At 41.2% G+C, this 25,743-nt stretch overlaps 1 protein-coding gene across 1 annotated transcript in view; it reads left to right on the top strand.

Annotated features, from left to right (window-relative positions):
* Nucleotides 1-24,250, top strand: part of cfap70 (cilia and flagella associated protein 70) — a 95,602-nt gene extending 71,352 nt beyond the window's left edge. The window contains exons 24-28 of the mRNA XM_043712078.2: nucleotides 11,530-11,700; nucleotides 15,766-15,855; nucleotides 16,477-16,578; nucleotides 18,168-18,215; nucleotides 24,032-24,250. Of these exons, the coding sequence (XP_043568013.2) occupies nucleotides 11,530-11,700; nucleotides 15,766-15,855; nucleotides 16,477-16,578; nucleotides 18,168-18,215; nucleotides 24,032-24,112 (492 nt within the window). The 3' untranslated portion in view covers nucleotides 24,113-24,250. The remainder of the gene's footprint in view (nucleotides 1-11,529; nucleotides 11,701-15,765; nucleotides 15,856-16,476; nucleotides 16,579-18,167; nucleotides 18,216-24,031) is intronic.
* The last annotated feature ends 1,493 nt before the right edge of the window (nucleotides 24,251-25,743 follow it).

Genomic DNA, 25,743 nt, shown 5'->3' with positions numbered 1-25,743 from the left:
CAGGGAGAAGGGAGGATCCAACAAAAAACTGCACTGAGAATGGCAGCATTTTAAGTATATTGTCAGATTCTATAATAAATTGTTTTGTAAGTTGCAAAGAAAATCATTATCAAACTCAAAGAAAACTTAAAGAGGGGTGGATCGTATGTGGAATGAACTGCCAGAAAAAGTGATAGATGCCGATACAGTTAAAAGATTTAAAAGACATTTGGACAGGCACATGAACAGGAAAGGTTTAGAGATATAGTCCAAATGCAGGCAAAAAGGGACTAGTTCACTTTGGAAAACTTGATTGACATGGACGAGTTGGACAGAAGTTCTGTTTCTGTGCTGTATGACTACGACTCTGTTAGGAGAAAGTGAGGACTGCAAATGCTGGAGAGTCAGAGTTGAAAAGTGTGGTGCTGGAAATGTACAGCAGGTCAGGCAGCATCTGATGAGCAGGAGAGTTGAAATTTTGGTCATAAGCCCTTCATCAGGAATTGGGGAGGGGTGGGGTGGGGGGGTGCTGAGAGATAAATAGGAGGGTGGGTGTGAGGCTAGGGGGAAGGTAGCTGGGAGGGCGATGGGTGGATGCAAATGAGGGATACTTCTGAGAGCTCAGTGGGGAGTGTAGAGCCAATATGTGGGAAGGACGATTGCCAGGTAGGACAGGTCAGGAGGGCGGTGCTGAGTTGGAGGGTTGGATCTGGGATGAGGGGAGATTTGGAAACTGGTGAAGTCGATGTTAATGCTGTGTGGCTGAAGGGTCCCAAAGCGGAGGACTGAGAAGCTTTTAAAGAACAACAGAGGATTACTAAGAAGGAAATACGCAGAGAAAAAATGAGGTACGAAGGTAAACTGGCCAAAAATATAAAGGAGGATAGTAAAAGCTTTTTTAGGTATGTGAAAGGGAAAAAAATGGTTAAGACTAAAATTGGGCCCCTGAAGACAGAAACAGGGGAATATATTATGGGGAACAAAGAAATGGCAGAAGAATTGAATTGGTACTTCAGATCTGTGTGCACTGGGGAAGACACAAGCAATCTCCCATAGATAACAGTTGCTGAAGGACCTGAACTGAAGGGAATTTATATTTGCCAGGAATTGGTGTTGGAGAGACTGTTGGGTCTGAAGGCTGATAAGACCCCGGGGCCTGATGGTCTACATCCCAGGGTACTGAAGGAGGTGGCTCTAGAAATCGTGGCTGCGTTGGTGATTATTTTCCAGAGTTTGATAGACTCAGGATCAGTTCCTGCAGATTGGAGGGTGGCTAATGTTGTACCACTTTTTAAGAAAGGAGCGAGAGAGAAAGCAGGAAATTATAGACCAGTTAGTCTGACCTCAGTGGTGGGAAAGATGCTGGAGTCAAATATAAAGGATGAAATTACGACACATCTGGATAGCAGTAACAGGATAGGTCAGAGTCAACATGGATTTATGAAGGGGAAATCATGCGTGACTAATCTTCTGGAATTTTTTGAAGATGTAACTCTGAAGATGGACAAGGGAGATCCAGTGGATGTAGTGTACTTGGACTTTCAGAAAGCCTTTGATAAAGTCCCACATAGGAGGTTAGTGAGCAAGATTAGGGTGCATGGTATTGGGGGCAAAGTACTGACTTGGATGGAAAATTGGTTGGCTGACAGGATAAACAGCTCCCTTTCGGAATGGCAGGCAGTGACCAGTGGGGTACCGCAGGGATCAGTGCTGGGACCGCAGCTTTTTACAATATATATTAATGATATAGAAGATGGTATTAATAGTAACATTAGCAAATTTGCTGATGATACAAAGCTGGGTGGTAGGGTGAAATGTGAGGAGGATGTTAGGAGATTACAGGGTGACCTGGACAGGTTAGGTGAGTACACAGATGCATGGCAGATGCAGTTTAATGTGGATAAATGTATGGTTATCCACTTTGGTGGCAAGAACAGGAAGGTAGATTACTACCTAAATGGAGTCAAGTTAGGTAAAGGGGCAGTACAGAGAGATCTGGGTGTTTTTGTACACCAGTCAATGAAGGCAAGCATGCAGGTACAGCAGGTAGCGAAGAAGGCTAATAGCATGCTGGCCTTCATAACAAGAGAGATTGAGTATAGAAGCAAAGAGGTTCTTCTGCAGCTGTACAGGGCCCTGGTGAGACCGCACCTGAAATATTGTGTGCAGTTCTGGTCTCCAAATTTGAGGAAAGACATTCTGGCTATTGAGGGAGTGCAGCGTAGGTTCACGAGGTCAATTCCTGGAATGGTGGGACTATATTATGTTGAAAGATTGGAGGGACTGGGCTTGTATACCCTTGAGTTTAGAAGACTGAGAGGGGATCTGATTGAGACGTATAAGATTATTAAAGGATTGGACACTCTGGAGGCAGGAAACATGTTTCCGTTGATGGGTGAATCCCAAACCAGAGGACACAGCTTAAAAGTAAGGGGTAGGCCATTTAGGACAGAGATGAGGAGAAATTTCTTCACCCAGAGAGTGGTGGGTGTGTGGAATGCTCTGCCCCAGAAGGCAGTGGAGGCCCAGTCTCTGGATTCGTTTAAGAAAGAGTTGGATAGATCTCTCAAGGATAGTGGAATCAAGGGTTATGGAAATAAGGCAGGAACAGGATACTGATTGAGGATGATCAGCCATGATCATATTGAATGGTGGTGCAGGCTTGAAGGGCAGAATGGCTATTGTCTTAAAATGAGGCGCTCCTCCAGTTGTCAGTTGGCTTGGATTTGGCAGTGGAGGAGGCCCAAGACTTGCATGTCCTTGGTGAGTGAGAGGAGGAGTTGAAATGGGCAGCCACAGGGCAGTGGGACCTCACTCCCCCAATGACATGCAAGTCCTGGGCCTCTTCCACTGCCGAAACCAAGCTACCCGACAACTTGAGGAAGAACGCCTCATCTTCTGCCTCGTGACCCTTCAACTACATGGCATCAACATTGACTTCACCAGTTTCCAAATCTCCCCTCCCCCAACCTCATCCCAGATCCAAACCTCCAACTTGGTGCCACCCTCTTAACCCATCTTCCTTCCCACCTATTTGCTCCATCCTCCCCACTGACCGATCACAATTACCCCCCACCTGCATCCACCCATTGCCCTCCCAGCTATCTTCCCCCCATCCTCACACTCACCTCCTATTTATCTCTCAGCCCCCTGCCCCGCATTCCTGATGAAGGTCTTATGTATGAAACTTTGATCCTCCTGCTCCTTGGATGCTGCCTGACTTGCTGTGCTTTTCCAGTGCCGCACTTTTTGACTCTCTTAGGAATGTTTATATTGGGTAGGTTTGGAACAGCATGTGCAGAATTTCTCAGCATAAATACATGAATCATGAACTAGTCGATAGCACATGCATGAAGCTATGTAATTCAGAGGGAGATCTGAAAGATGGATGCCACATCAAACCCTGTAAGCTGCATCTGTGCTTCCAATTAGCTTGCTTTATTTCTGATGCTACTTCTAACAGTATAAACAAATATAAATTGGCCAATAAACTTTCTCCTTCCATTAAGCATTGATTATCTTTTTATTGAACATTTGTGACAAATGTTAAAGCAAAATTCAAGGTGGGAAGAGTTTTGTGCACAGTTTTCAGGAAACTGCCAGTGTACTACTTTTTTACTGGTTTGCTTCTGCATCTGGATTCCTGTATTTTAGAAGTTGATCATCTGATGTTTTGATGAGTACCACCTTGCAATCAGTGCATGGCTGATTTAGGTCGATTGAACACAGTATAGTCAACAGTTGAGCTCTTCAACAACACCCCTTTGAAGCCAAAACATGGTTCAGGAATGGCAGTGGTCTTCCAGTCATTCACTTTGGTTCCAGTGCTCAATTTAACATTCTGACCACACATACCCAACCAAATTGTGAGCACAATCACGATAGCTGAAACTTCAGGCCTCACTGTGGCAATCAGGCAACTGTGCGTTATTTATGCAAATATTGGTAATAACATACTTAAAATGAAGTGCTCTTTATTTGAATGCATAAAACATTCACAATGAGATCAATGAACCACTGAGACAAAGAGAGAGAAATGATTTGGATCTAATTTCTAATTGAGAGAGAGAGATACAATTAATTACTGGATGATGAGGTTGGGAAATAAATATTTCAGAGTATGCCATGTTTTGAAAAAAAACAGACAGAATGGAAAAGGAGGAATTCCCTGACAGTAATGACTGATTATACTGAGAGAATCTTGTCTCAGAGGGATCAGAACACAGAATAATGGATGGAAATTAAGAAACACTTACATCTTACATCAGCCTTAGGTCGGTGGTCAGTGAGGTTTTGGAAAGACTTCTGAGGGATAGGTTTATGAATATTTGGAAAAGCATAGTGTGATTAAAAGCAATCAGCATGGCTTTGTGAGGGGCAGGTGCTCCTCAAAGAAATCTTATTGAGTTCTTTGAGGAGGTGACTAGACAGGTTGACGAAGGTTGGGCAGTGGATGTGGTATATGTAGACTTCAGCAAGGCATTTGATAAGGTTCCCTATGATAAGCTCATTCATAAGGTCAGGAGGTATGGGATATAGGAAGATTTGGCTCTCTGAATTCAGAATTGGTTGGCTGACAGAAGGCAGAGAATGGTTGTAGATAGAAAGTATTCTGCTTGGAGGTCACTGGTGAGTAGTGTCCCGGAGGGCTCTGTTCTTGGGCCTCTGCTCTTGATAGTTTTTATAAATGACTTGGAAGAGGAGGTTGAGGGGTGGGTTAGTAAATTTGTCGATGACACAAAGGTCGAAGGCTGTTGCAGGCTGCAGTGTGACATTGACAGGATGCAGAGCTGGGCTGAGAAATGGCAGATGGAGCTCAACCTGGATAAAGGCAAAGTGATGCATTTTGGAAGGTCGAACTTGAGTGCTGAATATAAGATTAAAGACAGGATTCTTGGCAGTGTGGAGGAACAGCGGGATCTTGGTGTTCAAGTGCATAGTCCCCCAAAGTTGCCACCCAAGTGGATAGGGTTGTTAAGAAAGCATATGATGTTTTGGGTTTCATTACTAGGGAGATCAAGTTTAAAAGCCACGAGGTTTTGCTACAGTTCTACAAAACTCTGGTGAGACCACACTTGGAATATTGTGTTCAGTTCTGGTCGCCCTATTATAGGAAAGATACGGAGGCTTTGGAGAGGGTGCAAAAAAGATTTACCAGGATGCTGACTGAACTGGTGGGCTTGTCTTATGAAGAGAGTTTGACTGAGCTCGGACTTTTCTCTCTGAAGAGAAGGAGGAAGAGAGGTGATCTAATCGAGGTATATGAGATAATGACAGACACAGATAGAGTTGATAGCCAGAGACTTTTCGCCATGGCAGGATGGACTGCCACGAGGGATCATAGTTTTAAGATGTGAGGATGAAGGTATAGAGGAGACATCAGAGATAGTTTCTTTACGCAGAGACTTGTGAACACATGGAATGCGTTGTTAGTGGTGGTGGTGGAAGCAGAGTCATTAGGGACATTTAAGCGACTGCTGGACATGCACATGGACAGTAGTGAATTGATGGGTGCATAGGCTAGGTTATTTTATTTTAGATTAGGATTCATCCTTGGCACAACATCATGGGTCACAGGGTCTGCTCTGTGCTGTACTTTTCTATGTTCTATATTCTAAAAAGACAGTCATAAACTCTAATGGGAGGAGCTTAAAATCTACTGTTCTACATCTACTGCTCTGTACTTCTATAGCATTAAACATGAAATGAATGGATCTTGTAACAAAGAATGTGACAATCATGGGGACTTTATTATTTATATAGTCTCGAAGATGAGCATGCACAGATCAAGTGGCAGAGGTTTTCTCTTACATCTTCGGCCTCTTCCTGCAGCAGTCCACTGTCCCTGCCTGTTTCAAGAGGGCCAACATCATCCCTGTGCCTAAGAAGGCTCATGCAGCATGTCTCAATGACTACCGCACGGTGCCTTAACTTCGGTGGTCATGAAGTGCTCTGAAAGGCTGGTCATGGCATTAATCAACTCCAGCCTCCCCACTACTCTTTACCCACTCCAATTTGCCTACCGAACCAACAGATCCATGTCAGATGCCATATCACTTGCCCTTCACTCCTCCCAAGAACATCTTGACACTAAGAACAGCTACGTAAGAATAATACTCACTGATTACAGTTCAGCCTTCAACACTATTATCCCCTTGAGACTGATTACTAAACTTAGTGATCTTGGACTAAGCCCGACTCTCTGCAACTGGATCCTCAGTTTCCTGACCCACAGACCACAATCAGTGAAGATTAAGGACAATATTTCATCCTCACTAACACTCAATACTGGTGCCCCCCCAGGGGTGCGTACTCAGCTCCCTACTGAATTCACTGTATACCCATGACTGTGTCGACAAATACTAGACTAATGCCATTTACAAGTTTACTCTTGACACCACCACAGTCGGTCGAATCTCAGATGGCGACGAAACAGACAATAGACGGGAGGTGGAAGACCTGGAAAGATGGTGCACTGAGAACAACCTAATTCTTAATGCAGGCAACACCAAGGAATTCGTTACTGACTTTCAGCAGGATGTACTCAAGCCCCCCTACACATTAACAGCACAGAGGTGGAGCAGGTAAAGATTGTCAAGCTCATGGGAGTGGTCATCAAAACATGCTTTCTTGGACTCTTCATGTGGACACACTAGTTACAAAGACCCAACAGCATCTCTTCTTCCTCAGGCAGCTGAGGAAATTTGGCATGACGGTGAATACCCTTGCCAACTTTTATAGGTGCACCATCGAGAGCATTTTGTCTGGATGTATTACTACCTGGTATGGCAACTGTACCATTTAAGATCAGAGATAGTTACAGAGAGTGGTGAATTCAATTCGGACAATCACAAAGGCCAACCTCCCATCTATAGAATCCATCTACCAAGCCCAGTGTCAAGGAAAGGCCACCATTTTCAAAGATAAATCCCACCCTGACAATGCTTTTCTACAATATCTACCATTGGAGAGAAGGTACAGAAGCTTGAACGCACGCACCAGTTGGTTTCGAAACAGTTTCTACCCGACTGTTATTAGAATACTGAATGGACTCACAAACACGTGGCATCCGCCTGTACCTGTGTTTTTGTTTTGCCGCTGTTTACCTATTACTTACTTAGCTATGCTAATTAACTATGTGATCTTCCTGTATTGCTCGCAAGACAAAGCTTTTCACTGTGTTTCTGTACATGTGACAATAAATTCAATTAATTTCAATTCAATTACTTTATTTAAATGTTTGTGACACAAATACGCAGCAATCTGTGTGTCACAACTGTCTCCTTTCCCATTATTAGTTTCAACCTGATGCCAAAAACTGGCCTGTAGTTCCATTTTTCCTCTCTCCATCCTTTGTTGAGTCGTGGAATTCCATCCATTGATTTACAATCTGCCAGGACTATTTTAGAATCTAGGGAATTTTGGAAAATTGGAATCAGCTCATCCACTGGAATGCAGATCGTCAGATCTTGGAGATCTGTCAGATTTTAATCTCTTCAGTTTCTCTCATTCTTTTTCTCAGCGAGTATTATTTACTGTAGGTTTCCCACTCTCTTGGCTCCTTGCATTATCCTTAAAATGATCCAGGGCATCAAAGGTAATGTCACCAAATAGGGTAAGTAGCCAATCACTGAAGTAGACTCACGGACAGTAAACAAGAATGTTAAAAGACTCTGTTACCTTTCACCTTTTTTTAAAATAATCATTCTATGATGAATAAAATAAAGATTGGTCTATGGTTCTGAATTAGATTAGATTAGATTACATTAGATTACATTACAGTGTGGAAACAGGCCCTTCAGCCCAACAAGTCCACACCGACCCGCCGAAGCGCAACCCACCCATACCCCTACATTCACCTACCCTTACCTAACACTATGGGCAATTTAGTATGGCCAATTCACCTGACCTACACATCTTTGGACTGTGGGAGGAAACCGGAGCACCCGGAGGAAACCCACGCAGACACGGGGAGAATGTGCAAACTCCACACAGTCAGTCGCCTGAGGATGTAGGTTCATTTTCAGACGCTTCGTCACCATTCTAGGTAACATCATCAGTGAGCCTCTGGATGAAGCACTGATAGTATATCCCACTTTTTATTTATGTGTTTGGGTTTCCTTGGGTTGGTGATGCCATTTCCTGTGGTGACATCATTTCCTCTGGTGATGTTATTTCCTGTTCTTTTTCTCAGGGATTCAAGTCAATGTGTTTGTTGATAGAGTTCCAGTTGGAAAGCTTCTAGGAATTCTAATGTGTATCTCTGTTTGGCTTGTCCTAGGATGGATGTGTTGTACCAGTCGAAGTAGTGTCCTTCCTCATCTGTATGTAAGGATACTAGTGAGAGAGGGTCAAGTCTTCTTGTGGCTAGTTGATGTTCATGTAGCCTGGTGGCTAGTTTTCTGCATGTTTATCCAATGTAGTGTTTGTTACAGTCCTTGCAAGGTATTTTGTAAATGACATTAGTTTTGCTTGTTGTCCGGATAGGCTCCTTCAAGTTCATTATTTGCTGTTTTAGTGTGTTGGTGGGTTTGTGGGATACCATGTTGCCAAGAGGTCTGAGTAGTCTGGCAGTCATTTCCAAGATGTAGGAGAGTGTGGCTAGGGTTTCTGGATGTGTATTGTCTGCTTGTTTGGGTTTGTTGCTGAGAAATTGGTGGACTGTGTCCATTGGGTACCGTTCTTTTTGAATATACTGCATAGGGAGGTTTTGTGCCAAAAATCTTTATTCACTAATGCAACAGACCATGATTTGACAGATATAGTACAACAAGCCATGGACATTAGACAGCGACAAACACAGAAAATGAAAAACTAGACCTGCAGAAAAAGCTAGACCAACTTACACAAAATAACAACACAGACAACATAGAAGCATGAATTAAATACTTACTGGACTGACCCTTAACAGACACTGAAAAAGCCGTTTTAGTAAGAGGATTAAATTACAACTTCCAGGATGCAGACAAAAAATATTTCTTAGCAGCATTAGACACAACTCTGAAAGACAACCAACTCACAGAAGAGACCCAGCAACCCTTCAGACAGACAATCGCACCAACATTAAGCAGGAAAAAGGAAAGAAGCACACTCAATACATAAGAAAGGAAAGTACTAGAAAGACTAAAAAGAAGATAAAAACATTGTTATCCTACCTGCAGACAAAGGACGCTTGACAATCATTTTATATTAAAGAGACTACATTGAGAAAATGAACGCACTACTTGCAGATATACCAACACTTACCAACAAGTGGCGATAGACCTGACCCCACAACTAGAGAACCGAATCACAGCCCTACTCAAAACACTTCAGAAATCTGGAGAAATAAACAAGACCGACTTCCAAAAAATAAAACTTGATGGATCCAACACACTACGCTTCTATGGATTACCCAAAATTCACTATGGCCCTCCTCAGACCATAATCTCACTACCTGGAACACCAACTTACAGATTGGTCAAGGAGCTACACCAAAAACAAAAACACTGAGTAGAAGACTCACACCACTCCATCCACTCCACCCAAGAATTCCTGAAGACCATCAAAGACACCAAGATGGAAGAGGATGAATAATGGTCTCCTTTGATGTAACAGCCCTGTTCTCATCCATCAACATCAACCTGGCCAAGGAAACACTGACTACACTATTAGAAGAACCAAAGACACATACACCAAACACCATCAACTTCATCAGCAAGAACAATGTTGTCAAGCAAGTGGATCTATGCCTTATCACCCACTTCACCTTCAATAACAAAACCTACAGCAAACCAGCGGAACACCCATGGGTTCTCCGATATCAGGGTTCTTAGCAGAGGCAGTAATGCAGAGACTCTAATAAACAACTCTGCCAACCATCCAACCCAAACTTTGGATCCATTATGTGGATGACACCTTTGTCGTCACTAAACGAAACAAATTAGAGGAAACTCCAAGACCATCAATGGTACCCTTACTGGCATAAAATTCACTAAAGAGGAGGAAAACAACAACAAACTTCCATTCCTAGATGTCACAGCAGAGCAAACAGCCAATGAGGAACTTAAAACCAGCGTCTACAGGAAAACAACACACATGGACCAAATATTGAACTACAGAAGCAATCCTCCCAACACCCACGAACTGAAGTTGCATTAGAACATTACTTCAGTGAGCCACCACACACTGCAGCACAGAAGAACTACAAAGAGCAGAGGAAAATCACCTATTCAGTGCATTCAAAAAGAACAGGTACCTAATGAATACAGTCTGCCGATTTCTCAGCAACAAACCCAAACAAGCAGACAAAACATGTCCAGAAACCCTAGCCACTCTCCCTTACATCAAAGACATCTCAGCAATGACTGCCATACTACTGAGACCCCTTGACATCATGTTGCCCACAAACCCACCAACACACTAAAACAGCAACTAAGGACCCTATACAGACAACAAGCAAAACTAATGTCATTTACAAAATGACAAGAACTGTAACAAACACTATATTGGACAAACAGTCAGAAAACTAGCCACCATGATACGTGAACATCAACTAGCCACAAAGAGACATGACCCACTCTCACTAGTATCCTTACATGTGGATGAGGAAGGTCACCACTTCGACTGGGACAAAACATCCATCCTAGGACAAGCCAAATAGAGACACACAGGAGAATTCCTAGAAGCACGGCATTCCAACTGGAACTCTATCAACAACCACATTGACTTGGATCCTATTTACCACCCCCTGAGATAAAGAACAGGAAATAACATCACCAGAGGAAATGATGTCACCATAGGAAATGGCATCACCAACCCGAGGAAACCCAAACACACAAATAGAAAGCAGGCTATGCCACCAGTGCTTCATCCAGAGTCCCTGATGATGTTACCAGTATGGTGATGAAACATCTGAAAACAAATCTTCCAGCTCAGCGAGCAAACCTACACCCAGAACCTCAACCTGAGTTACAAATCTTCTCAAAACTCGATTGGTCTATTCTGTTCATATTAGACACAAATATTATGAAATATTTTACAATATGTTAATTTGTTTATTACAATGAAAAATGTTGCCATTTCAGAAATATAAAATCAGCTTTCCAGGACCGTTCATATTGTTCAGTCATACCTATGAACATAGTACACTAATGAAAATCCAGTTTTACTTTTCCAAGGATTTTAAAAATCAGACTAATAGTCTTGTCAGTCCTGTAATTTCTTCTTAATTCTACTCTTCGGGGCCTTCAGCACTTATGGAGATAACTGTCAGTGATGATTTCTAAAAATTTCATAAAATTTCTGAATGTCTGCTTTAAATCGTGTAAGTATTTACTCCAGAAGTTGCCATCAGTTTCCGAGAAGTAATGTTGAGTAACACAGACATTTTTTACCATTGTTACTTCTGTAAAGTCCAGGCCTATGATTGTTGTTAATAACTGGAAATAACTTGTATTCCCTGTTCTTTAAATGTATATTTCATGGAAATCCAATTTTTCCAATAATAATTTTTTATTCTTTTGCTACGGAAACTAAATGTTAAATTCTCTGACAACTTTGACGTTACAGAATCCAGACCTGTGGGCTTTACTGGGACATCTAAGCTATATGAAAGAAAACTATAGCAAGGCTAAGGAATATTATGAACGTGCTTTGTGTTATGTGAATGATGCACTTGACATGCATTCCATCTGCCTGAGACTCGGCTCCATCTACTTGCAGGAGGAAAAGATTCAATCAGTAAGGACAATTTATTTCAATTTCACAGGAAATGTATATGCATTTGAATTAATAAAATGGTCTCACTGGGGAGGGTATTGAGCTAACATTTTTATTATTTACATATTACTGTAATTTGACCATAGGAAGATACTATTTTATTTTAGCGACTCCCACTCAAGCTTTGATCTGTTTTGTATATAAATAGCAGATCTAAACTAACATTGATCTTACTTATGACATTGCATGAGGATTACATTTGGAATGCTAGTGTGGTAATTTATAAAATCTAATCTGCTGTAAAGTATTTGACAGCAACACAAGAAAATATCTATCACATGTTGGTATGAGTGAGATAGATTTCAACAATGATTCAAAATGCATTGAAAATACATACGTTAGCCAATATCTTTGGGAAATTCCATTTTGTAAAATGTGCAGTTACCAGTCATGTCTGCCTCTCACATAAAAGTTCATAAATTGAGTTCTAATATAGTAGGCTTTTTGCAACAGTTTAACTTATATAGATGTAAAATTCAGGACTTTTCATGTCATGTAAGAACAACTGACAGAATCTATGTGAAAGTAAATCATTTCTTTCAGTTCTTAATTTCAAACCCAATTGCGTTTTCTTGCTAAAAACAACATTCTTGCTGTTCATCTCCAACCCACTAATTGGATATCGACAAAAGAATTTTGACTGATGTTTAAGAAAATATATTGTACAACAAACTTTTTATTAATTGGCACCTATGGGAACAGAAGTGTACCAGTTAATCAAACATTCTGGTTGAGCATGAGATCCTCATAATTAATGTAAAAGCAAGCACTAAATAATAGAGACACAATGCAGCAGATGTACTCATCACTGATATACTTTATTTGCAAAGTTTGTGCGAAAAAAAAACTTCCAGCTCGGCGAACAGAACCACAACAACTTTATTTACAGCCTAAATCACTTTAATAATGCAATTTTGCCTTAAATAAAATTTACCAGCAGAGAGCCTTCTCACTCACACCCTCAACTGACTACTTGTACATCGTGGAGATTTTGATAATACATTTAAGTTCCAGCATTTGAAGTATATCATTTTTGCTTGTTTACCGAGAGTGCCGGTTCATAAGGCACTGTTTAAAGCTAAATTTACTGTATTTGATTCATTCAGCATCTGGATAATACTATACCGTATCTTGAGTTTCATGATTGTAATGTGGTCAATCAGGTAGATCTGACAGAACATTAGTTCCCTGATTGGGGCTGTTAACTTGGTCCAAACGGGGAGCCCTGGCTGACAGAAATAAATAGGAGTGTCAGTGGCCATGCTCACTTTGACAGCCGGCTCTGAGGGTGCTGATCAGTGTCAAGGACTTTCCAAGTGTAAATAAAGGGTCACTTGGTGATGGGATCTGTGGAGTTATTTCTCTAAGTACTATTGAATAACCTTCAACAGTCATATTGAATGTCTGTCTACCCCTGTGTGTGACGTTTTAGACATAATTACAACTGAACTTACACCATAATTAGTTATATCACTTTGTTGGAGCCTGACAGTGTCTGCCTCCTCCTGCCAATGTGTTCTGTGAGTTTTTGACTATTTCCCTCTTGGTGAGAAATCACATGACACTTGGTTATAGTTCAACAGGATAATTTGAAATCACAAGCTTTTGGAGCATAGCCTCTTTGTCAGATGAAGTGAGAGAGAGGCACACAGACACACAATTGTTTTGGCAGAGAGATCAAGGGCAGAGAGATCAAAAGATCATGGTAAGCCTGATGGTGGGACAAAACCTGCTGATATCGCGATGTAGTTATCTCAGTGATTCCTTGCCATGAGTCCAAAGGAAGAAATGCCATTGATCTATCTGGTGTACAGCATTCGTAGGCAATCCTGTAAGCAAAGAAGTCTTGCTTATGCTTTAGCATGGAGATGCTGGCATATTGGGGTGCAGGTTTGGTCTCCACTACTGTTCTGCATGTCTGAATCTCCATTTCCCCATCTCCAGCATGGACAGACAGCTCAGTACCTCGCTCTACCGCAAGCCCATGGATAATCTCATGATGCTGCTCTTCTCTAGGTTCAACCCTAAACATACTAAAGAAGCCATCTCCTACAGGATCTGCTCAGATGAGGAGAAATGCAGTGGACACCTAAAAATTTTGAAAGACACCCCACATAAGAACAGAATATGATGCTCAACTTGTTGATTGCTGGTTCCAGTGTGCCACAACAAAAAACCGCAACAACCTCCTCAAAAGACAGACACAGGATATGACCAATAGAATACCGTTCGTCGTCCAGTACTTCCCTGGAGTGGAGAGGCAATGCCGTGTTGTTAGCAGCCTTCAACATGTCATCGATGATGATGGATATCTAGTCAAGATCATCCCAACACCTCCACGTTTTGCCTTCAAATAACTGCCAAATCTTAAACAGACCACTGTTCACAGCAAACTATCCAGCCTTCAGGACAATATCAACCACAACACCACACAATCCTGCCATGGCAACCTCTGAAAGACATATCAGATCATCAACATTGACACATGGGAATACCACGCACCATGTATATAGGAAATATTCATGTGACTTGGCCAATGTTGTTTATCTCATACGCTGCAGGCAAGGATGCCTCAAGGCATGGTATATTGGTGAGACCATGCAGACACTACGGCTACAGATAAAAGGATACTGCACAATTGCCAGACAGGAATGTTCCCTCTCAATTGCGAAACACTTCAGCGGTCAAGGACATTCTGCCCCAATCTTCGAGTAACCCTCCTCCAAGGCAGCCTTCAAGATACACAACAATGCAGAATCGCCCATCATGTCCTATACCCATTAAGATGGTATCAACTGTGATTGTGGCTTCATGTCGCGCTACATGTAATCCCACCACACTGTTCGATAAATGTAAAATCTTCCTGACTGTCCTGTTTTGACACCATCACCTTGATAAATTGTTATGATCTCTCTACGGTAATTAGTTTGTACAGTTTTGGATTACCTATTACTTTGGTTAGACCCTCAGCATGCAACTATTACTATTATGTTTTTCCAGTGCCATTTAGTTTGTCTCCAGCACCACCTTATTTTAATTTTTTTGTAATTATCTCTCTATCTCATTTAATTGGATTATAGGTTGTCTCTTTGCTTGTAATTCAGCTGTTGACACTTTACTCACACCATCTGACACTTTTGATCACCTGCAGAGACTTATTATTCGACCCTCCACACACACTATTTGTATGATCTTTTGATCTTTCTGCCCTTGATCTCCTATAAATTGTGTGCCTATGTGCTTCTCACTCATTTTACTTGATGAAGGGGCTATGCTCAAAAAGCTTGTGATTTCAAATCAATTTATTCAACTATAATCTGATGTTGTGTGACTTCTGACTTTGTCCACCCCTGTCCAACACTGGCACCTTCACATCATTCTTCTTAGTACCCACACCTATGCACTGATTTTAGCATTAAGATTAATTACAATGACTGCATCACTCTCAGCTTTCCTTCTCTTGATCCAACCTGTCAATCATAAGCCTCAAACCAGTATTTAGGTGAAATTCTTTTAAAGAATTGTCTTTACCTCAAAGAACATTTAACTTTCGATTCAACATTTGTAACCTCTAGGAGAAAGTGAGGACTGCAGATGCTGGAGATCAGAGTCAAAATGTATGATGCTGGAAACGCACATCCGGTCAGGCAGCATCTGAGGAGCAGGAGAGTTGATGTTTCGAGCATAAACTACAGCAAATCCAAAACCTCCAGAAACAGTTTTCCTTCACGATCCTCCACTCCATGATCGCAGCCATGTGCTTCCACCTACTCTCCCTGCAGTCAGCCCTGCCCCAGCTCAGGGCCACACACTCCCTGATTTGTAACCTCTAACATTACAAGCCTCATGCAAAATGGGACCATATTAAATACTTGTAAGTTGTGCAATTAGTGCTTGATGCAAGAAGATCTTTATTGTATCAAACTTTGGAAATTGGGCATGATGTTACAGAGGAGGTTTATTTATTTTTACATTTTATTTATATTTATAAACCATCTGATTGTTGTTTCTAACATTTTTTTCCAGTATAAATTAGCCAAATCGACCTACCTTTTCGCTTCCCACAGAGCACCATCCTGTTTGTCCTGGCTGGGAGTTGGTATAGCCTGCTATCGAGTGAGTAAACAAGAAATACAGTACTGGAAATATTCAGCAGGTCAGGCAGCATCTGTGGAGACAGGAACAGAGATAATGGATAGGAGTTTTATATCTCGATATTAGAAAAATACCACCACTTACTAATGAAACCAAAAAGGGCATTAAATCAAAGAAGCAAATACAGTCAGGTTAACCAAATACTTGGTAAAAGAGACAGATTTTAAGAGAGAGTGCTTTGGAGGTGAATGGGGGAGGGGATTATGGAGAAACTTCCGGAATGTGGAACCTAAATGTCAATCTTTTAGACCTTGTGTGCAAATGAATTTCTATATTCATACACAAAGCAACAGTAATTAAAGAAAACTTTGGAGTAAATTAAATTAAATTAAATTGTGTTTTAATTTCCCCACAGAACAATGCATTGTGCATGAGACTTATATAGGAAGAAAACTTCATAAAAATACTTTAAATGGAAAATAATTTTTTTATGTATTTGTGAACATACTGAGCATCTCCAAAGACAGATTATCGGGTATACCAAGTACAGTTAAGGCAAATTACCTTTGATAAGTGCTTTTGGAATACCTTTTTCAGACTCAAGGGATTAACTCCATTATTTTTCATTGTGTTTCTACTCAGCTGAATGAACTGACAAATGCTGAAGATGCACTCTGTGAAGCAAATATTCTGTGTAACATGAATGCGGAGGTCTGGGGATATCTCACATTGGTGTGCTTAAAGGTATTTTTTATGAATGAAAGTAATTTCAAAGTGTGACACATATAATTACCTATGTTAGCTGGCTCATCGAATGCTAATTCACTCATTTTTGTGGGGGAAGGAATTTGAAAATTTAATAGATGAAAACACTAGCCAATAAACTCTGGAGTTTGATTTTGATAATCACCCTGTTCAAAGATATTGTTACACAACTCTGGAGAGGTGGAACTTGAACTCTGGCTTCCTTTTACAAAGTAGGGACACTGCATCACAAGAGCCCACATTCAATCTTTCATCTGTTACGTGAACTGATTTTACTTAAGCAGGAAGATCGTAATTAAGTGTAAGTCTGGTAATCTGGTGGATCTGAGCCCTACTTCCAATTTGAACAGATTTTTTATGCTGACACCTGAGTGCATTACTGAGCTTGTGCTGCATTTCAACGGTGCGTTCTTTCTGTGCAATGTTGAACAAGATGCCCCTGGTTCAGCTCGATGTAAATTATCTTCTGGTACCATTCAAAATAGAGCAGAATTTATTCAATGGTCTTGGCTAGCATTTTTATCTCAAGCTATGCCAAAAACAGAACAACTGAGAAATGTATTGATTTGCTCTTTTGGGAAATTAATCATGCAAATCAATTGCAATATTTACCCACAGTGGACTTGCCTAAGGACCTGAAAGTTGCTATGATAATAGTTGGTTTTTGGCCTACTCATCTCTGAACTGGGGAAGGAAAATGCTTCAGTTCTTCATTTTGTGCTTCTGGTCCCTTATTAGAAAGAATACTTGTGAATGTTGACTGAAGATAGGAATGTACTTCCTATATTATATTGGCATGCCAACTAAAGATGCACCAGCTAAACATGATCAATTATCATTGCATACCTGGGTCATCGAACATTCCTGAAATAGCATATGACTGTGTATTGGCACCTTTGGGAGAGGAAGGGTGAAAATATCTTTTTTTTTAAAGTTCTCATATCTGACTTGATGTTTATACTGCAAATTGAGTCTGAAACATTTATGAAGTAAAACAATAATTGATTTGATATCCTTCTCTATTTTTTAATATTCAAGATGTGTTTTAAAGTAAAATATATTTGCATTTAACCAAAGCTCCTGTTTAATTTCAACCAGCTTTCACAATGTTAAGTTTATATCTAGCTGAGAGAACTGTTATTTTCAGAAATTCATTGAAGATTAATTTTGATAATCTTGAATTTTTTTTGTCAAAATGTAATCTTCCAGTCAAATTAATGGAAATTAATAATGGACAAGTTCTTTAAATGAGCAGTATACAACTTGATCTGTGAAGGTCAATCCTTAATAGGAGTACTTCCAGTCTTAAAGAGCTTTTCATCAGAACATTGAATCAATTTGCTATTCCAAAAAGAGCATGTGAATGTATGATTTGGTGACAGTGTATTTTGTTGATAATCTTCAATCTATTCTTATGGCATCTTACTTCTAACTAAAGACAGGATATGATTAAAAAAATGTCTTATGGTACAGTTTGTTTTTTGAAACACAAAACTACAGTACTTTATTGTCCTATTATATCTTCTCCTTGAGTTTGTGTTAATTTGATTTATTTTTTGTCATTTCAGACAGGGAGAAAGCTAGAAGCGGAGCAGACCTATAAATATGCAGTAAAGGTTTGTCCTCAGAGTGATATTGTTTTGTTTACATCCTGCTCTAACAGTATATTGTACAGGAAGTAATAGATAGCCGCAGAATGACAGGAGTAAGCAAGGCCGACCTTCAGACTGTCCTGCATTTCAGTGAAACATATCTGATCTATATCTTAATTCCATTCATTCACTTTTATTCCATACCCCTGGCAAGCAAACACCTATGAATATCAAATGTAAAATTATTAGTTGAGCTTGCAATCTACTGCTTTTTGTAGAAGAGATCTCCACCTTCTACTATTCTTTGTATGAAGAATTGCAAACTTCGTTTCATATTTTGAGATTATACTCTTAGTCTTGAACTCTGCCAGAGTGAAAAAAAAGTTTTATTTTTATTGCATCCATTGGGGTGATGTGGCATAGTGGTAATTTCAATGGCTTAATAGTTCAGAAACTTAAGATAATATTCTGGAGGTGTGGGTTCAAATCCTTCCACAGCAGCTGGTGGATTATAAATTAAGTAAATGTATTTGGAACATAAAACTGGTCCCTTAGTGATGAAGCTACTGTTGACGCCTCTAAAAAAACATCTGATTCATTAGTGTCCTTCAAGATGGAAATCTGTTGTTCATCATGATCTGGTCTGCATGTGACTCCAAACCTCTTAGCTGTCCTCTGAAATGACCATGAAACAGTCAGTTCAACTAGAGGTGCTGATTGCCAGCATTGCTCATGTGCCATGAAAGAATTTTAATAACTTCCTTTCAAAATCCTTAAACTTCAATATTCCAGACAAAACAAACCTTTTTACTTAATTTCTCATAACTTAATCCTTGGGATCCTGATAACATTCTGGGAAATCTAAATTGCACTCTTATCCAAATTTAATATCCTACTTATGATACAGTGCCTAATTGTACACGGTTGTGATCTGACCAAGGAAATGTTTTCAGATTCTAAAAACATTCTCAGTTTCTCACTTAGAGACTGGGCACTTTACAGTCAAAGTGATGGTTTTAATTAAAGGACAATAAGTGTGACTACAGGTAAATGGTAACATCACCTGAACACTGTACTTCCAATTTATATGCATTTATAACTCCAGTCCATCAAGTCTACGCAGCCCCTCAGAAGAGTATCCCACCCAGAACCACCCCACTACCCTATCTCTATAACGCTACATTTCCCAGAGCGAATCCACCAAGCCTACACATCCCTGGACACTCTGGGCAATTTAGTATGGCCATTTACCATGGGAGGAAATAGGAGCACCCAGAGGAAACCCACACAGACACAGAGAGAGTGTACACACTCCACAGAGACAGAACCCGAGGCTGGAATTGAACCTCATTCCATAAGACATAGGAGTGGAAGTAAGGCCATTTGGCCCATCGAGTCCACTCCGCCACTTAATCATGGCTGATGGGCATTTCAACTCCACTTACCAGCATTCTCCCCGTAGCTCTTAATTCCTTGTGACATCAAGAGTTTATCAATCTCGGCCTTGAAGCCATTTAGCGTCCCGGCCTCCACTGCACTCCGCGGCAATGAATTCCACAGGCCCAACACTCTCTGACTGAAGAAATGTCTCCGTTTTTCTGAATTTACCCCCTCTAATTCTAAGGCTGTGCCCATGGGTCCTAGTCTCCTCGCCTAATGGAAACAATTTCTTAGCGTCCACCCTTTCCAAGCCATGTATTATCTTGTAAGTTTCTATTAGATCTCCCCTTAACCTTCTAAACTCCAATGAATACAATCCCAGGATCCTCAGCCATTCCTCGTATGTTAGACCTGCCATTCCAGGGATCATCCGTGTGAATCTCCACTGGACACGCTCCAGTGCCAGTTTGTCCCTCCTGAGGTGTGGGGCCCAAAACTGGACACAGTACTCCACATGGGGCCTAACCAAAGCTTTAAAGGCTCAGTAGCACATTGCTGCTTTTATATTCCAACCCTCTTGAGATAAATGACAACATTGCATTCGCTTTCTTAATCACGGAGTCAACCTGCATGTTTACCTTTAGAGAATCCTCGACTAGCACTCCCAGATCCCTTTGTACTTTGGCTTTATGAATTTTCTCACCGTTTAGAAAGTAGTCCATGCTTGTATTCTTTTTTCCAAAGTGCAAGACCTCACATTTGCTCACGTTGAATTTCAGCAGCCATTTCCTTGACCACTCTCCCAAACTGTCTAGATCCTTCTGCAGCCTCCCCACTTCCTCAGTACCACCTGCCTGTCTACCTAACTTCGTATCATCGGCAAACTTCACTAGAATGCCCCCAGTCCCTTCATCCAGATCATTAATATATAACGTGAACAGCTGGGGCCCCAACACTGAACCCTGTGGGACGCCGCTTGTCACTGGCTGCCATTCCAAAAAAGAACCTTTTATCCCAAATCTCTGCCTTCTGTCACACAGCCAATCCTCAATCCATACCAGTAGCTCACCTTGAACACCATGGGCCCTCACCTTACTCAGCAGCCTCCCGTGTGGCACCTTATCAAAGGCCTTTTGGAAGTTTAGGTAGATAACATCCACTGGGTTTCCCTGGTCTAACCTACTTGTCACCTCTTCAAAGAATTCTAACAGGTTTGTCAAGCACGACCTCCCCTTACTAAATCCATGTTGACTTGTTCTAATCTGACCCTGTTCTCCCAAGAATTTAGAAACCTCATCCTTAATGATGGATTGTAGAATTTTACTAACAACCGAGGTTAGGCTAATTGGCCTATAATTTTCCATCTTTTGTCTTGATCCTTTCTTGAACAAGGGGGTTACACCAGCGATCTTCCAATCATCCGGGACTTTCCCTGACTCCAGTGACTTTTGAAAGATCTCAACCAACGCCTCCGCTATTTCCTCAGCCACCTCCCTCAGAACTCTAGGATGTAGCCCATCGGGGCCAGGAGATTTGTCAATTTTAAGACCTTTTAGCTTTTCTAGCACTATCTCTTTTGTAATGGCAACCATACTCAACTCAGCCCCCTGACTCCCTTTAATTATTGGGATATTACTCATGTCTTCCACTGTGAAGACTGACGCAAAGTACTTATTAAATTCTCCAGCCATTACCTTATCTCCCATCACTAGCCTTCCAGCATCAGTTTGAAGTGGCCCACTGTCTACTTTTGCCTGTCATTTGTTTCTTAAGTATTAAAATAAACTTTTACTATCATTTCTAATATTACTGGCTAGCCTACCTTCATATTTGATCCTCTCCTTCCTTATTTCTCTCTTTGTTATCCTCACAGTCCTGGTGCTGTGAGGCAGCAATGCTAACTACTGAGCTACCACGTCACCCCTAGCTACTGTGTTGCACCTAGGCTACCGTTTCACCCCTTATATGATGTTATGTGTCATTTACATGATAATTTTTCTAACCATGAAAACATTTACCAGGACTGGAGGGTTTGGGTTATAGGGAGAGGCTGAATCGGCTAGGACTATTTTCCCAGAGTGGCGGAGACTTAGGTGAGCTGATAGAGGTTTATAAAATCATAAGGGGCATGGATAGGGTGACAGCCAAAGTTCTTTTCCTACAGTGGGGGAGCCCAAAACTAAGAGCATAGGTTTAAGGTGAGAGGGGCAAGATTTAGAAAGGACCTGAAGCGTAATGTTCTCATGCAGAGGTTGGTGCATGTCTGGAACAAACTGCCAGAGGAAGCAATGAAGGCGAGTACAATTACAACATTTAAAAGACATGTAGATGGGTTTATGAATAGGAAAGATTTATTTGGATATGGGCCAACTGCTGGCAGATGGGGATAGATCAAATTAGGAAGCCTGGTCAGCGTAGATGAGTTGGACAAAAGGGTCTGTTTCTGTACTATATAACTCTGACTCTGTGTCACGAGTTCCTTTTCTTCACATTTATGAGAAGTTACCAAATGTAGACAAGGTATATAATCAACGAGGAAAACAAATGATTAAATTTGGCCACTTCTTGTTCAAAGACTTCAGTCAGCATGGTTTTGTGAAGGGCAGGTCGTGCCTCACAAACCTTATTGAATTCTTTGAGAAGGTGACTAAGGAGGTGGACGAGGGGAAAGCGGTAGATGTGGTGTATATGGATTTTAGTAAGGCATTTGATAAGGTTCCCCATGGTAGACTACTGCAAAAAATACGGAGGTATGGCATTGAGGGTGAGTTGGAGGTTTGGATTAGGAGTTGGCTGGCTGGAAGAAGACAGAGGGTAGTAGTTGATGGCAAAGGTTCATCTTGGAGTGCCGTCACTAGCGGTGTTCCGCAAGGATCTGTTTTGGGACCATTGCTGTTTGTCATTTTTATAAATGACCTGGAGGCGGGGTTAGAAGGTTGGGTGAGCAAGTTTGCGGATGATACGAAAGTCGGAGGAGTTGTAGACAGTGAGGAAGGATGTGGCAGGTTACAGCGGGATATAGATAAGCTGCAGAACTGGGCAGAAAGGTGGCAAATGGAGTTCAATGTAGCTAAGTGTGAGGTGATTCACTTTGGTAAGAGTAACAAAAAGATGGGGTACTGGGCTAATGGTCGGATACTTGGTAGTGTGGATGAGCAGAGGGATCTTGGTGTCCATGTGCACAGATCTTTGAAAGTTGCCACCCAGGTAAATAGTGCGGTGAAGAAGGCATATGGCGTACTGGCTTTTATTGGTAGAGGAATTGAGTTCCGGAGTACTGAGATCATGTTGCAGTTGTATAAGACTCTGGTGCGGCCGCATCTGGAGTATTGTGTGCAGTTTTGGTCGCCATACTATAGGAAGGATGTGGAGGCACTGGAACGGGTGCAGAGGAGGTTTACCAGGATGTTGCCTGGTATGGTAGAAAGATCATATGAGGAAAGGCTGAGGCACTTGGGGTTGTTTTCATTGGAGAAAAGAAGGTTTAGGGGCGACTTGATAGAGGTGTACAAGATCATTAGGGGTTTATATAGGGTCGACAGTGAGAATCTTTTTCCATGTATGGAGTCAGCTATTACAAGGGGGCATAGCTTTAAATTAAGGGGGGTAGGTATAGGACAGATGTTAGGGGTAGGTTCTTTACTCAGTGAGTCGTGAGTTCATGGAATGCCCTGCCAGTAGCAGTGGTGGATTCTCCCTCATTATGGGCATTTAAGCGGGCATTGGATAGGCATATGGAGGATAGTGGGCTAGTGTAGGTTAGGTGGGCTTGGATCGGCGCAACATCGAGGGCCGAAGGGCCTGTACTGCGCTGTATTCTTCTATGTTCTATGTTCTATAAGCCCAGGGGTACTTGGTAGCCCAGCTCCCAACCTTCTGTGTCAGAGAATTTTGCATGGTTTGGAAGGGAAACAATAAAGTTGAGGTGGGCAGGAAGGGATTGGGGAGGCTGTGGTGGCAGGGGAGCAGTTGGCATAAATAGGAGAGGCAGTGCTGAAGAAATTTCAAATTAAAATGCCAAGGCTTGATGCTTTCTGTAATCTCAATTAGTTAAACAGATTTTAGAATGTCACATTTCTAAACTATTTAATAATACATTGTTCACATGAACAGCATTGGTTAAGAATCTAACTGTGCAAACCTTCCAAAAATTCCATTAGAAATCAAAATTGTGGCAGACTGTCATTCTACTTATGCCTTGAAATTTAATAATGTTTTCCTGGTTTAGCCTATTTTAAGATATTATTGTTAAAATAAATAATAATACATTTTTAGCATTTAATCTAATTGTATGCATATAAATATCCATTTAATGAGAAATATCCTTTTAGAATTATTGCACATTCAACTGAGAAATAATTGTCAGTCAATCCTATATATAAAATTCATACAGACAATGGTAGACAGTCAACTAGAGAAACATATTAATGCTAATCTGCAGTTATTTTTATTTTCCATAGTTAAATCTTCAAAATAAAAAGCTCCTTGACGAGATTAATCAACTCCAGGAAACACTTGGCTTTGGAAATCCGTCACTTTGAGTCCATTGCAATCTATCAGATCTTATCTTTGCTCCATGCTTCTCTGAACAGCTTTCAATTTTGTTCTGATTTCACTTGTTTTACATCTCCAAAAGATGTGCTTTTTTTTGGTCAAAATAAAGTCTGCCTTAAAGTTAATGTTAATGTGTATTCCAAGATTGAATTGCTCACATGATCTTATAAAAATTGAATAAAATAGATTTTAAAAACTTTGTGTTTTCTGTTATTTATGATGGTCATGTGGATCCAATTTTCTTTTTCCTTTCGCTGCTTTTTTCCGAAGTTTAATTCATTGTCGCATACTATTACAGGAAGTAAATTAACACTATTAAATATTTTTCTCTTATGCTTCACTTTCATGAACATGCTAGTAATGGAATACTTGCCCCACCACCAGGGATATATTTCCCTCCCCACCCCTTTCCGCCTTCCGCAAAGACCGTTCCCTCTGTGACTACCTGGTCAGGTCCATGCCCCCCTACAACCCACCCTCCCATCCTGGCACCTTCCCCTGCCACCACAGGAATTGTAAAACTGCGCCCACACCTCCTCCCTCACCTCCATTCAAGGCCCGAAAGGTGAGCGGGGTGAAAGAAAAGAGTGCGATAGCTTCTAAACTGATTGAATGTACCAAGCAGCCCTCCTTACCATTGACCTAGCTACAATCTGCCTTTGCTTCCGGGGTCAGCAAGCCTGACTGTGACCCACCCCTTTTGGTCAAAATAAAGTCTGCCTTAAAGTTAATGTTACTGGCATGGGGGCATGAGATGCCATTTTCTAAGGCCATAATCCAGTATAAACCATAGCTAGACCTCTGGAGCCACTCAGAAATGAGAAAAGATAAACTTCTATCAGTCTAAGCTCACTCAAACTCACTAATGAAGGTGTTTGGGACACTTGCTTTTATTGATCAGTGCATTGAGTAAAGGAGTCCGGAGGTCCATAAGACCATAAGAAATAGGAGTGGAAGTAAGGCCATTCAGCCCATCAAGTCCAATCTGCCATTCAATCATGGTTGATGGGCATTTCAATGCCATTTACCTGCACTCTCCCAATATCCCTTAATTCCTTGCGAGATTAAGAATTTATCAATCTCTGCCTTGAAGATATTTAACGTCCCGGCTTCCACTGCACTCCATGGCAATGAATTCCACAGGCCCACCACTCTCTGGCTGAAGAAATGTCTCCTCATTTCCATTCTAAATTGACCCCCTCTAATTCTAAGGTTGTGCCCAAGGGTCCTAGTATCCCCACCTGATGGAAACAATTTCCCAATGTCCACCCTAAGCTTTGAGTTATCTTGTCAGTTTCTATTAGGTCTTCCCTTAAACTTCCAAACTCTAATGAATGCAGTCTCAGGATGCTCAGCCATTCATCATATATTAGGCCTGCTATTCCAAGGATCATCCGTGTGAATCTCTGCTGGATACGCTCCAGTGCCAGTACGCCCTTCCCGAGGTGTGGGGCCCAAAACTGGATACAATATTCTAAATGGGGCCTAACTAGAGCTTTGTAAAGTCTCAGTAGCACATCACTGCTTTTACATTCCAACTCTCTAGAGTTAAATGACAACATTACATTTGCTTTCTTAATCACGGACTCAACCTGCAAGTCAACCTTTAGAGAATCCT

This window comes from Chiloscyllium plagiosum, unplaced genomic scaffold (assembly GCF_037043375.1).
Source record: "Chiloscyllium plagiosum isolate Xiang-an unplaced genomic scaffold, Cpla_swu_hap1 HiC_scaffold_20, whole genome shotgun sequence".
Lineage (NCBI taxonomy): Eukaryota > Metazoa > Chordata > Chondrichthyes > Orectolobiformes > Hemiscylliidae > Chiloscyllium > Chiloscyllium plagiosum.
Note: the sequence above shows the minus strand (reverse complement) of the source record. Positions and strands in the feature narration are given on the sequence as shown.